Genomic DNA, 13,631 nt, shown 5'->3' with positions numbered 1-13,631 from the left:
CCTTGTGAGCACGCATGCACGCAGTCTCTCTCTCAAGTAAATGGATAAATCTTGAAAAAGAAGAAGTTCCTAATCATGGGATGCCTGGTTGGCTCGGTCAGAACATGTAACTCTTCATCTCAGGGTTGTGAGTTTGAGTTTATTTAAGAAATAAAATCTTTTAAAAAAGGAAGAGGCTCCTAATCATACTACCCTATTTTTATGATATACATAGCATTTATTTTTATTTATTTATTTTTATTTTTATTTTTTTAAAGATTTTATTTATTTATTTGACAGAGATAGAGACAGCCAACGAGAGGCGGAACACAAGCAGGGGGAGTGGGAGAGGAAGAAGCAGGCTCTCAGCAGAGGAGCCCGATGTGGGGCTCGATCCCACAACGCTGGGATCACGCCCTGAGCTGAAGGCAGACGCTTAACTGCTGTGCCACCCAGGCGCCCCTATTTATTTATTTTTAAAGATTTTATTTATTTATTTGAGAGAGTGAGTGAGAGAACATGAGTGAGTAGGGGCAGAGGGAGAGGGAGAAGCAGAGTCCCCTGCTGAGCAGGGAGCCCAATGTGGGGCTCAATCTCAGGACCCTGGGATCATGACCTGAGCCAAAGGCAGACTCTTAACCGCCTGAGCCACCCAGGCGTCCCCATAGCATTTACTTTTAAATGAAAGTCCTACTTATTGGTGTGTTTGTCTGCCTATCCTAATACTCCTTCCCCCTAGACTGAAGTTGCTTATGGTCTTGTTTAGCACAATATCCCTTTCACCTAGAAAAATGACTGGTACATAATAGGTGTTCAGTCAATAATTGACTGTAAGAGTTTTCCAAAACTTCATCATATGAACTACGTATTTTTTTTTCAGGTAATCTTTTACAGATTTCAGTTCTATTTTCCTACATGTGGTTTCTATTGTGACAGGTCATTGCAAACTTCTTGGTTATTAGATCAGCCGTTTGGCAGTCAGGTGACATTGTCTCTTTATTCTTTATCAGTAAAACTTACTTTAGCAGGAAACATTTTCTGTATACCAAAACATTTTTCTACTTTTGTATGTCTGTATAAAAATATACATCCAATCAACTCACCATTCTAGAGTAGCCTGAAAATTACTACATGTATTTCTGTTTTAAGTTGGAACTTGGTATTGTAAAAGGTACTCCATTCAGAATTTTTGGTTAACCTTAGTATATTGTTTTGCTTGAGGGTGTTTTAGTCTTTTCTAAAAGCAGATAACTATATGGTGAGTGTTGGAAGGATGCACACTGGCATTGTATAGTATCTGCCACTTATTGAATAGTCTTAGTTCATTTGGAGTTATTCCATCTGTTTTCCCTGACTGTACAAAGAAATGATAGCGATTAGAAGATTGTTAGATGTTTCTCATCCTGGGTCATTGATCTGTTAATGTTTTTGGTGTAGATAGAAAAAAAATACGTTTTAAGTATCTGGTTTTTTCCCCCCAGATTCTCCATACTTGGATTCTTTTAAATGATTTTTATACTCTTTTCCCTCTCAAGGCTGAGCATTTTCAGAAAATTGTATTGTCATGATACATGCACGTAATGTCCTAGCCAGCATTATAATAGATAACACAAATACATGTCCAGTCCTCACTGTTCTGTTTTACATAGTCTGTACAATGTGTAGCCTGTTGGTATCACAGTCTGACCTACTACGCTTGCATATCATTAGATGGTCTAACATGGTTTTACAGTTACTCTGCGTGAAGAACTCTGTATTTTTCCACCATAGAAGACAAAGGTTTTAAAAGAAATAGGAGACAATTACCACTATTTTCATTGAACTTACCTTACTGGAAAGGTAACAAAAAATGAGCATTTATGAAGCAACATGAGATGAGATTACTGATCAAGTGTTGCACAAATATACTAGAAAAAAGAATGGAAAGTAATGGTAGGTAATAGTATTTCGTGTTGATTTTATTTTTTTTCATTGTTTTCTAAATTTTTTGTAATGAGACTGCATTACTTTTGAATTTGGAACAAAAAGAGTTAAGCATTAGTTGTATCACACTGAGTGTACAAAGTATACAAAATATTTAAAGAAGAAAAAGAATCAAGAGTTGGGTGAGATTAATCATAGGTAGTTTTCCGGAAAGAGCATATACTCTTTGTGTGTTTCAGTCAGTCTTGGTTTGGGCCAGACCGTTGTTTTCCAGTGCTGCCTCACTTTTTGCATCTAGTTTCCTTAACTCATTTGGGTACTAATTGGTGATCTGTAAGAGGACCATGCTGGAAATATCAAAAATAAAGGAATGTTATTTCTGCTTTTGCAGGTTGCTTCATGTGCGAAATGGAAACTGCAAATATCACTTGGGTGAAGAAACATTTAAGTTAGCTCAGACTTACATGGATAAACTCTCAAAACATGGCCAGCAAGCAAACAAAGCTGCACTATATGGAGAACTGTGTGCACTACTCTTTGCAAAAAGTCACTATGATGAGGTGAGTGTTCTGAAGTGCATTTCATTGTGATCAGCAAGTAGCTATGTTTAGAAGGTAAAATCAAAAGAAACAGATAAACAACAACAGCAAAAAACCAGAGCAACCTGAGCAGGGGGTGATGGACGAAATAGGTAAAGGGTATTAAGTGGTACAAAACGTCCAGTTAGAAAATAAAATCATAGGGATGAAAAGTACAACATAGGGAATATAGTCAATAATATTGTAATAATGTTGTATGGTGACAGATGGTAACTACATTTATTGTGGTGAGCATAGCATAATGTATAAAATTGTCCAATCACTATGCTGTACCCCTGAAACTACTGTAACATTGTTTCATTGAGCTGTAGCTCATTTTTAAAAGAAGGAGAAATCATATAATCTTGTATTTGTCTTAATAGATCTTATTTTCACATATCAAGTTTTTTTTTTTTTTTTAAAGATTTTTTATTTATTTATAAGACAGAGATAGAGACAGCCAGCGAGAGGGAACACAAGCAGGGGGAGTGGGAGAGGAAGAAGCAGGCTCATAGCAGAGGATCCTGACGTGGGGCTCGATCCCATAACGCCGGGATCACGCCCTGAGCCGAAGGCAGACGCTTAACCGCTCTGCCACCCAGGCGCCCCTCATACCAAGTTTTCTTAAAGCAGTACACATTTGTAATGGAATATTTAAAATGAGGCAAAAAGAGTAAACTGTGAGATGTATTTTAAACATACATACATCTGGTTTTATGGTCTATTTTTGTTTTTAATTTGACCAAATATAGCTCTATCTAAATTATTTTCATGTTCTGTCAATTTGAACCCTTAATAGATGCTTTTTTATTGAATGTGTAGCTCTGGGTGAACTCTCAGAACTTGAAAGCATTCATTTTAATGTGAAGCTAGATTTTATTTATACTTTTTTGCATTGTTTTGCTCTTTCCTCTCCCTTGTAAGAAAGATAGTTTCACTCCTGTCTTTATGCTGTTAATTTCATGCTTCAGTGCTAATGAATATATAGTTGAGAAGTGAACTATGTCTGTTTAATTCCTTTACCTGGCTGTTTTCTTTATGGAAGAATATTGTAATTATTTTATGTTGCCACATAGCTGTCATTTAGCTTTCGTATTTTATAATTATCCCCATCTTGATTTTTGCCCCATTAATATTTCCATATTTAAAGGAAAATTATAAAAAAATAAATAATAAAGGAAAATTATATTAGAGGTAAAGCTAGAAAATTCTAAAATGATTATAAAGTGATGTTGGATCATTCTTAATATCCATATAAGAAGGCATCAAATCTGCATTTATGTAAAAACCTAAAATCCTTATCAGCATGCCTACAGTTTCTTAGGGCGATATTAGGTATGTTCTTCCGGTTATTTTTGTTGATGAATTCCTATGTCTGCTGAATTAGTTCTGTTGATTGATCATTTTGCTGCTCCTTGTGTGCAGTAGTTGTTCCATAGCTTATCAATGCAAATACAGAACTTGGCCTCTTTCTTTTATTTTCACACGCCAAGAACAAAGAACCCCATTCGTAGAAGGCCTTTGTGTGGATAGCTGACTTAACTGGAAATGAGAGTGCAATATACAACAGTTTGAGTATTAGAAATGCCTACCTTAAAAGTTATTCAGGTGCCCCACCATCTTTATATATCCATGCATAGGAACTCACCTTTTTTTTTAAGCTCTACACCCAGTGTGGGGTTTGCATTCATGACTCCAAAATTGAGTCACATGCTCTACCGACTGAACCAGCCAGGCGCCCCAGATAGTTTATTTTAAATATAGGTAAGTTTCGAAACGCCTGGGTGGCTCAGTTGGTTAAGCGTCTGCCTTCGGCGCAGGTTACGATTCCAGGGTCCTGGGATCGAGGTTCACACCAGGCTTCTTGCTCAGCAGGGAGCCGCCTTCTCCCTCTGCCTGCCGCTCCCCCTGCTTGTGCTCTCTTCTCTCTCTCTGACAGATAAACAAAATCTTTTTTTTTATTTTTTTATTTTTATTTTTATTTTTTTTTAAGATTTTATTTATTTATTCGACAGAGACAGAGACATTCAGCGAGATAGGGAACACAAGCAGGGGGAGTGGGAGAGGAAGAAGCAGGCTCATAGCGGAGGAGCCTGATGTGGGGCTTGATCCCACAATGCTGGGATCACGCCCTGAGCCGAAGGCAGATGCTTAACCGCTGTGCCACCCAGGCGCCCCCTTTTTTTTTAAATGTAGATAAGTTTGTCATTGATAGCTACAGAAAAGTACACAAATATTGAGGATATAGTTTTATGAATTATCACCATATTTTGATATTAACATGGCCTAGGCTTTGCTGACAAAATAACGGTGACATGGAAAAATAAGTTTATTTCTTGCTCATGCTACATACTGTCTTGGGATGCTTGTGGCTCTGCTTAACATTCTGTTTACACTTTGATCAAAATCCCATGTGATGGAGCATCCTCTCTCTAAAATATTACCAGCCTTAGAGCAGAGGCAAAAACATCATGAGAAAGTACTACTTGCCCTTAGAGCTTTTTCCCAGAAATTCTTCATTTCACTTTCATATTTTAAATAATTTTTTTTTAAGATTTTATTTATTTATTTGACAGAGACAGACAGCCAGCGAGAGAGAGAACACAAGCAGGGGGAGTGGGAGAGGAAGAAGCAGGCTCCTAGTGGAGGAGCCTGATGTGGGGCTTGATCCCATAACGCCGGGATCACGCCCTGAGCCGAAGGCAGACGCTTAACGACTGTGCCACCCAGGCGCCCTGATATTTTAATTAATTTTTTAATTGACCAAAGGAAGTCACGTGACCACTGTCATCTTTAATGTGGAAGGGAAGTATATCCTTCCCCGAGGAAGTAAATATTTTAAAGAAGTACTACAGTCTAGTACAGTTCTAAAGATTTTAACTTACTACTCTGAAACAAAATCTGCTTATTTAACATCTTAAATACAAACCCGGTTTTTTGGCTTAAATCACATACATTTCATTTTTACATCAAAATAGCTTCTGAATCTTTTAGGTGGAATGGAAGAGAAGGAAGCTTGCAAAGGAAAACGTTTATTTTTTAATATTTTTAATTTTTCCTCCCCCCATTCCTTATGATTCTTTTATATTATTTTTTTAAGATTTATTTATTTGACAGAACGAGAGAGCACAAGCAGGGAAGAAGAGAAGAGGGAGAGGGAGAAGCAAGCTCCCCACTGAGCAGGAAGCCCGAAGTGGGGCTCAATCCCAGAACCCTGGGATCATGACCTGAGCTGAAGGCAGACACTTAAACCAATTGAGCCACCCAGGCACCCCTATAATTTTTTGTTTCTTTGAAACAGTTCTTACTATCCAGAGTAATTTGTTTCGCTTTTTTTTTCCTTCCACTAAGCACTAGGAGAGGAAGGACAGCTTAGATTTTTTTTTTTTAAGATTTTATTTATTTATTTATTTATTTATTTATTTATTTGACAGAGATAGAGACAGCCAGCGAGAGAGGGAACACAAGCAGGGGGAGTGGGAGAGGAAGAAGCAGGCTCCCAGCGGAGAAGCCTGATATGTGGCTTGATCCCACAATGCCGGGATCACGCCCTGAGCCAAAGGCAGACGCTTAACCGCTGTGCCACCCAGGCGCCCCAGGACAGCTTAGATTTTATTTCCCAGTAGATACCTAGGTGCTAGCACATGTACTGGTGCTTAACCTCTCTGCACCTCAGTTTTCCATAATAGTATGAATGTCATAGGACTGGTGTGTCAAGTATGTTAATGCACATGAAGTGCTTAGAACAATAACTCTCGCAAAGTAAGCACTCAACTAAACAGGCAATTAAGATAGAAAATAATAAGCATTACAGTAGGTAAAGTAAGTACAGGAAGCCTAATCTAGGGCTGAAACCTGGAAAGTAAGTTATGTGGATTTAGTTCAGGAAAGAGGAATGTACATAAGGCAGAGGGAACGGTATATGCAAAGGCTTGTGGGCAAGAGAGAACATGCCCCTGATTTCCTGTGTGTCACTTATTCAAAGAAAAGTGTAACAAACTTACACTTTCAAGAAAACTTAGTCTCAGAAAATTGTAACTGTAAATACTGTGTGTGTATTCTTATTCAGGTACTTGAAAGTTTGGGAGAAGGATACACAGTCATTTCATTAAATATTGTCAGTTTGATTTATCAGTTTTTGCTCTTCTGTGTATTTTTTTTTTTTTAGGCTTACAAATGGTGCATCGAGGCAATGAAAGAAATCACAGTGGGCTTACCAGTCAAAGTTGTGGTGGATGTTTTAAGACAGGCTTCTAAGGTGAATATGATGTTAAAATTATTAATGAATTATAGAATTTAGCAAGCTTTAAATTTGTTTTAATTAACCTGTTATTTAACAAGTTAGATAGTGCATACTCCATGGACTAACAAGATTTATTTTCTGAGTTTCTGTGCTCAGTCTTAGAAATCAGATTTTATCTACATACAGAATTGAGCAAATTTTCCTATACCCAGAACACCCATAAAAAAAATCATTTTGATAATTCAGCTCACTGAACTACAGATTGAGGCAGTATTTTGGTGCTATTCTAGCATGAGTTTGCTTTTGTTTTTCTTAACCTTTCCAGCAACATGAATTCCTCATGCCACAATTGTATGGACTTCGGTCATTTTTCTCCTAAAGGCTGGCCTAGTATTTAATCTCTGAGTGATAGTATTGCAGCCTCACAATGGCACAGCTTCCTGTACTTAAGCTGCTGGGTGGCATTTACTTGATTTTCCCTTTAGTTTGTTCTTATTCTATAGATAAATGCATTCACTCTTTGAAGCCATTTATTTTTAAGTTACTGGTTTGGTGTACTGAGGTTTTAAAGCATTGATGTGCTTTTCAAATTTATTCTTTCTACCCAGAGTTTTTTTGATTTTGAATATTTCATTTTGGTTGGTTTTAATTATGGAAATTTCAATTAGAAGAAAGATTCTAAAATTATAGATTTAGAAGAGTCTAAGATTTCTATGAAACTTATTAGATAAGTTATTTTAGACAAGTACATAGCATAACTATTCAGATTATTATCGGAGCTAGAAGAGAGATATTAATACATTTTTAATTTAAAACATTAGATATACTCATTAATGTAAAGACAGTTTAATTATGTACAAGATTTCTATTTCTGTATGCAGATAAAATCAGAGATTGAAAACTGCTGGCTATTTTCATGAATAAAAATATTTTAAAAATAGAGAAACTTGAAATTCTCTGCATTTTAAAACTAAGAGATGAAAATAAGATATTTAAGCCACTCTAGAACTGGGATATAAGTAAGTAGCTTAGAAAATACTAAGTTGAACCCTTCCCCCACTTATTTATTATGTAATCTGGAAGGATGGAAGCATACCAGCTTTGTAAGGTAACTTTGTTGTAACAGGTTTGTATTGGGCATGAATGTCAAAATTTTAAACTTTATAATTTTCCAGGATATGTACAGATCTGTTTATAATAGAATTTTCGAGTACTTGGAAGGGAAGAAATTACATATAGAACCCTTCTATTTATGTTTGAGGATGGCTTTTTTTTTTTTAACCATCATAGTCTGACTATATAATCTGTACTTATTTTAGCACACTAATTAACTGTTTGAGAGTTATTTAATAATTTTTCACTTTATCCTTAGGCTTGTGTTGTAAAACGTGAATTTAAGAAAGCAGAACAGTTAATTAAACATGCAGTGTATTTGGCACGGTAGGTGATTTTTACTAAAAATACCATTTCAAATTGTCTCTCCCTGCTTTATATCCTAATAGTTTTATATCTTTTTATAGGGATCATTTTGGATCCAAACACCCAAAATATTCTGATACACTGCTAGATTATGGGTTCTACTTACTCAATGTAGATAATATCTGTCAGTCTGTTGCAATTTATCAGGTATGTTAATAGTTAATGCTTTTTTTCTTTCAACCTCAATTGACATGCTGACCTGTATTTGTTTGTGGTATATAACCCACTCTAAAAACAACTCTTTCTGAGCCCATTCTCATATATGGGACAACATTCTTATACCAAATAATATGTGGAAGGATTAGAAGTGAATGTTTTAGGAATTACAGAGAACTATCGAGTAAAAGAATTTTTGGCTTGTGGACTCATATATAAGAGTACTTTTCCATTTTTCATTTGCCCAGATGATGACTTGTCTTCATTGTTGTTTTAGCATGAGTCATTATGGCTGTCTTTGTAATAGCAAGGAGGGTTGATAACAATTATATTAGGCCTTATATTAGTCATTCTTAGGTAAATGTCTTACACCATCACTCTGGACAAGGTATCCTTGATTTTATGGTTCACTTATGAAGAAGGACATAGAAAAACACTGCTGTGATTCTCAGACATATGAATAATTTTTATTATGAAACCATTGTCTTTTAAGTTAGACTCAGTCTTCAGAAAATCAGGCCTTTGGTGACTTTTATGTTCTCTTGTGATTTAAATATAGCAGGACTTTTGCTTCAGAACTGATGGTATTGATATGTAGAACATACATTTAAATTTCTAGGATGCTTAATATTAACTGGGTAGTGTTTTCTAAGGATTTATAGTAAGAATTATTTTCATGACTTTTTCAGGCAGCACTTGACATTCGGCAGTCAGTGTTTGGTGGCAAAAATATCCATGTAGCAACAGCTCATGAAGACTTGGCTTATTCTTCTTATGTTCACCAGTATAGCTCTGGGAAATTCGACAATGCTCTGTAAGTTCCACGTTCCTTCTCAGTGAGTGATTAAATGCTGTTGCTATTGTTTTGTTTTTCCTAATGCAGTAGTATTTAATGTATTTATGAATTAGATTTGTGTTCTAGAGCTTTAACAAGATGCCTAAAATGTTCCTGAAGTCATTTAAAATTGTACCAATTTATAAGCCATTTATTTAAATGCTATGTGGTTTAATACTGAGAGTTATATATCTTCATAAGGAATATGGCTTATCTTCTGAATACTTCAGTAATTTTTTTTTGAGTAATACAGTAGCCTCTGGCTAAGTGACGACTTAACCTAAGAACATTTTGCTCCAAGTATGCAGAAATACTGAGTAAAATATAACAGTTGTCTTTGTAAATGCAAAACTGAGCTTTTGGGAAAGAAAGAAATTCCCAAGGGCCACTCAGGGACTAAAATCCAATAGGGTAGGCATGAGCTGTGGTATAACTGCTTGGGGTGATGCGAAAGCTTAGAAGTTTCTGTAGCCTTGGTTGGACAGTAATCCTGAGTTTATGAGATAAGGCATTTAGTCCACAGGAAACTGTGAGTTAGAACTGAAACCCTCAGCTGAAGCTAAGATCAAGCCTGCACCATCAGGGAAAGGGGAGACTAGGAGGGAAAAAAAATTCCCACTGGCAAGAAAGAGGACAAAGAAACTCACCTCAGGTTGGGCTCTCAGTTAAACAAAACTGGAACCTCATAGTGGAATTTATAACTGCATCATGTATTCAGGAACCCCCAAACTGAGGAAGACATTAAGAAGCACTTTTGGACTGCTAGTTCTGCTGAGATACCTATTGGGAGAAAATGCAAAACTCTTGGAAATTCTCAACCCAAACCAAACAGACTTTCCATAGATCTAGCTCTACCTAAGATGAACTCACCATTCAAAAATTTTGAAATGAAGTAAGGAAACATTTCTTCTATGAGTGAGAATCAGCAGATGTAACAAGTAGGATTAGAACCCAAAGAATATTGGGTAACAGAACTTCTTGATTGATACTATAAAGTAAGTATCCTTAAATGATTAAGTTTATAAAATGGGTTAGCAAACTGTGGCCTGCAGGGAAAATAAAATTTTATTGGAACATAGCAATACTCGGTCACTCGCATATTGTCTATGGCTGCTTTCGTGCCCTGTCAGGAGAGTTGAGTAGTTAAGACAGAGTGTGTGACCCGCACAGCCTAAAATATGTGCTGTCTGGCCCTTTACAGAAAAAATTTGCTGACCCTGATGTAAAAGAAGGAATCAGTACTATTTTGGAGGGAAAATAAAGGGGGGGAAAGGGCAGACTTAAAAATAAAACAACTGATAACATGCTGCAACCTGGATGTGAACCTTGAAAACATTCTGCTGATTGAAAGAAGCTAGTCACAAAGGACCACGTATTGTATGATGCCATTTATATGAGATGTCCAGATTAGGCGAATCTATAAGAGACAGAAAATAAATTTGTGGTTGTCATGGGCTGATAGGGTTGGAGGAAAATGGAGAGACTACTAATGGGCCAGTGTTTCTTTTTAGGGTCATGAAAATACTCTGAAATTGCTTGTGGTGATGGGTGCACAACTCTCTGAATATACTAAAAACCATTGAATTGTACATTTTAGTGGGTGAATTGTGTGGTATGAATTATATCTCAGTAAGAGTTGTTATAAAAAATAAAATGAAGTAGTTAGAAAGTAGTCATTGACATTAAAACTCCGTAGACAAGGTCAACAGCACATTGAAAACAACTAAAAAGACAAGTAGTGAACTGGAAAACAGATCTGAGAAAATTAATAATTACCTGGCAGATGGGGATAGAAGACTTGGAGTTATTTGAAAGAAACTGGTAGATAAAATAGACAGGTAGTTTACCTTCTGTTTGGTGAGACGGGCCATAAACAAATAACTAGACATACCAGCTGAGAATACCTACTATGTGAAGAAGAATAAGGAAACTAAGAGTAAAGAGCTCTGGTAAATTTTTTAGGGACTTTTGTAAAAGCTAGTCTGGAAAGGCTTTTCATTGAAGAGTGGGCCATGCAGGGGGATAGGATTCCATAGAGACGGTAAAGCAGGTGCAAGAGTCCCAGGTGAAAGTATGCTTTGCATGTTCAGAAAACCGCGAGGCTGTGTGGCTGGAGGAGGAGGAGAGGGCTGTTTCTGAAAAAGGTAGATGAGGTCAGACAGGTGGCCCAGGGAAAGAACATGATGAGCCTTGTAAGCTATGATGACAGCTTCACAATTTATTCTGTGGGAGATGGAAATCCAGTAGATATTTAAGAAGTTCAGTCCACAACAGATTAGAAATTTAAAAAACAAAAAACAGTACCTTTACCACAGTATTATAAGTTGTGATTTTTTTTTAATCCTGTAATCATTTGTAACTAAAAAATGCGAGAATATATTTGTCTGTATTACAGATTTCATGCAGAAAGAGCTATTGGTATAATTACCCACATCCTACCTGAAGATCATCTTCTTTTGGCTTCTTCAAAGAGGGTGAAAGGTACCCTTTGCAATTAGTCTCCAGTATATGTGTATATATATATATATTTTTAGATTTCTTTTGCCTTCGTTGTAACAGATGTCTAGTCTCATGTACTTTAATGATATATATTTTTAAGAAGGGTGATTTATTTCTTTGGGTAGTAGCATAGGATTAGACTATATCTGCATATTACTAAGATAGCCAAGTCACTGATTTAAAATATCTGCCTGTAACTCTACTTAATAATTTCCAGTGGTTCAAGATAAAAGGTTCGCTTCTCTCGTATAGCATTGTTAATAAGCCAGAATATCTTTTGTTGCTTTTTTTCTTCCTTCCTTCCTCCCCCCGCCCCTTTTCTTCTCTGTCATGCCTTCATTCGTTCATTTCTTTTGAGGGGAGGATGAAAGAAAGAGTAACATGATTATTGCACAGTAACATGGGTTTTTCACGTACCATCAGCTTTAGAGTGCAGGATTTTGAAATTCAGCTTTCTATCAGGTTACCCTTAATGTTGCAAGGCCCTTACCAAATACCGCTTTCTTCTTTTCTTATTTTAACTTTTCTTCTAAATCACTTCCAAAGCCCTTTCATTTAAAAAGCATTTATTTTGCCAACATGATTGGGTCACCCATGTGGTAATTCCATGCATACTAGAGAAATTTTACCTTAATTCTGGAACTGGTTCTTTCTTTTTTTTTTTTTTTTTCAATGGGACCTGGTTCTTTTCCCCCCTCTAGGTTTGCATTTTTAAATTACACAAGTAATACATAATTGTTGTAAAAATTAAAAGTTAGAAAAAAGAAAATAATGAATTAAGTCACCTGAAATCCCACCAATCCAGATTCAGCATTTTGGTGAATATTTTTTAGACTTTTTTTCTCCAAATAATGAATGATTTTTTTTAGTTTTGTATTCTGCTTTTTTTCACTTAATACCTTATGAACACTTTTTCATTGCAGTACATGCAGATATATATCCTTTTGTTCTTTAAAAATGCTACAGTGAACTAAACCTCTTACTTTTGTGCATATGGACGATTTTCCTAGAAATAAAATTACCTTGTAAAAGAAAATGTATTTTTAAGACTTTAAGTGGAATTTGAAAGTCTTGTATGTAACTTTGAAATTGTGCTGTCTTCTTTCCTGATTTGGTTGGTCAAGTGAGTAGGAGGAAACAAGTTCTTTTAGTTGTATTTGGTTAAAGGTTATATTTTATAGAGTGTGGTTTCAAAATGTTCAACAGTGCTTAGGTACTTCTTGACACAGTTTCATAACTTTAAAATTTTGCCTTTGCCTTGTTGTCTTACATTGCTTTAAATAAGAAATTGACATCAGCAAAATCTAATAGTCTAGTAAAGCAGAAATTCTGCAAAATATTTGATGTATACCATTGTTTTTCTTAAAATTTGAAGTTCATTATACTGTGCAAACTAGAATGACCCCCAAAAGTATATTTTTTCATTAACGTGGAATTCATCCTTACCAGTTCTAAATCATAACCACAGACATTTATAGAATTTAATTTTAAATTACATGCTCTGATTAGCTTTGATAGATGGTTTGGAAGTATGCTAATGTTATTGCTTTCTTAATCAGCTCTTATTTTAGAGGAGATTGCGATTGACTGTCACAATAAAGAAACTGAACAGAGGCTGCTTCAAGAAGCTCATGATTTGCACCTGTCTTCACTCCAACTAGCTAAAAAAGCTTTTGGGGAATTTAATGTACAGACTGCAAAACACTATGGAAACCTTGGAAGACTTTACCAGTCAATGAGAAAATTTAAGGTAGAAGCATATTTTGCTATTTTTTTCTCTCATTAAATAATTTTAGGTAATAAAGTATAATCTTAAATAATACATCTTCAGTAATCTTCACTAATAAAGTGTATATTTATTACACTCCTACCTTATTCCACAAAAGAATTGAGAAAATAGGTAGTATAAAACAAGAGGCAAAATACAAATAAAACTCAA

The 13,631-nt window shown here is 35.7% G+C and overlaps 1 protein-coding gene across 1 annotated transcript in view; it reads left to right on the top strand.

Moving 5' to 3' along the window:
• APPBP2 (amyloid beta precursor protein binding protein 2) overlaps positions 1–13,631 on the top strand; it is a 56,221-nt gene that overhangs the window by 35,742 nt on the left and 6,848 nt on the right. The window contains exons 5-11 of the mRNA XM_011230049.3: positions 2,294–2,462; positions 6,649–6,738; positions 8,096–8,163; positions 8,244–8,349; positions 9,048–9,172; positions 11,589–11,674; positions 13,252–13,442. Coding sequence (XP_011228351.1) covers positions 2,294–2,462; positions 6,649–6,738; positions 8,096–8,163; positions 8,244–8,349; positions 9,048–9,172; positions 11,589–11,674; positions 13,252–13,442 — 835 coding nt within the window. The remainder of the gene's footprint in view (positions 1–2,293; positions 2,463–6,648; positions 6,739–8,095; positions 8,164–8,243; positions 8,350–9,047; positions 9,173–11,588; positions 11,675–13,251; positions 13,443–13,631) is intronic.

This window comes from Ailuropoda melanoleuca, chromosome 13 (assembly GCF_002007445.2).
Source record: "Ailuropoda melanoleuca isolate Jingjing chromosome 13, ASM200744v2, whole genome shotgun sequence".
Lineage (NCBI taxonomy): Eukaryota > Metazoa > Chordata > Mammalia > Carnivora > Ursidae > Ailuropoda > Ailuropoda melanoleuca.
Note: the sequence above shows the minus strand (reverse complement) of the source record. Positions and strands in the feature narration are given on the sequence as shown.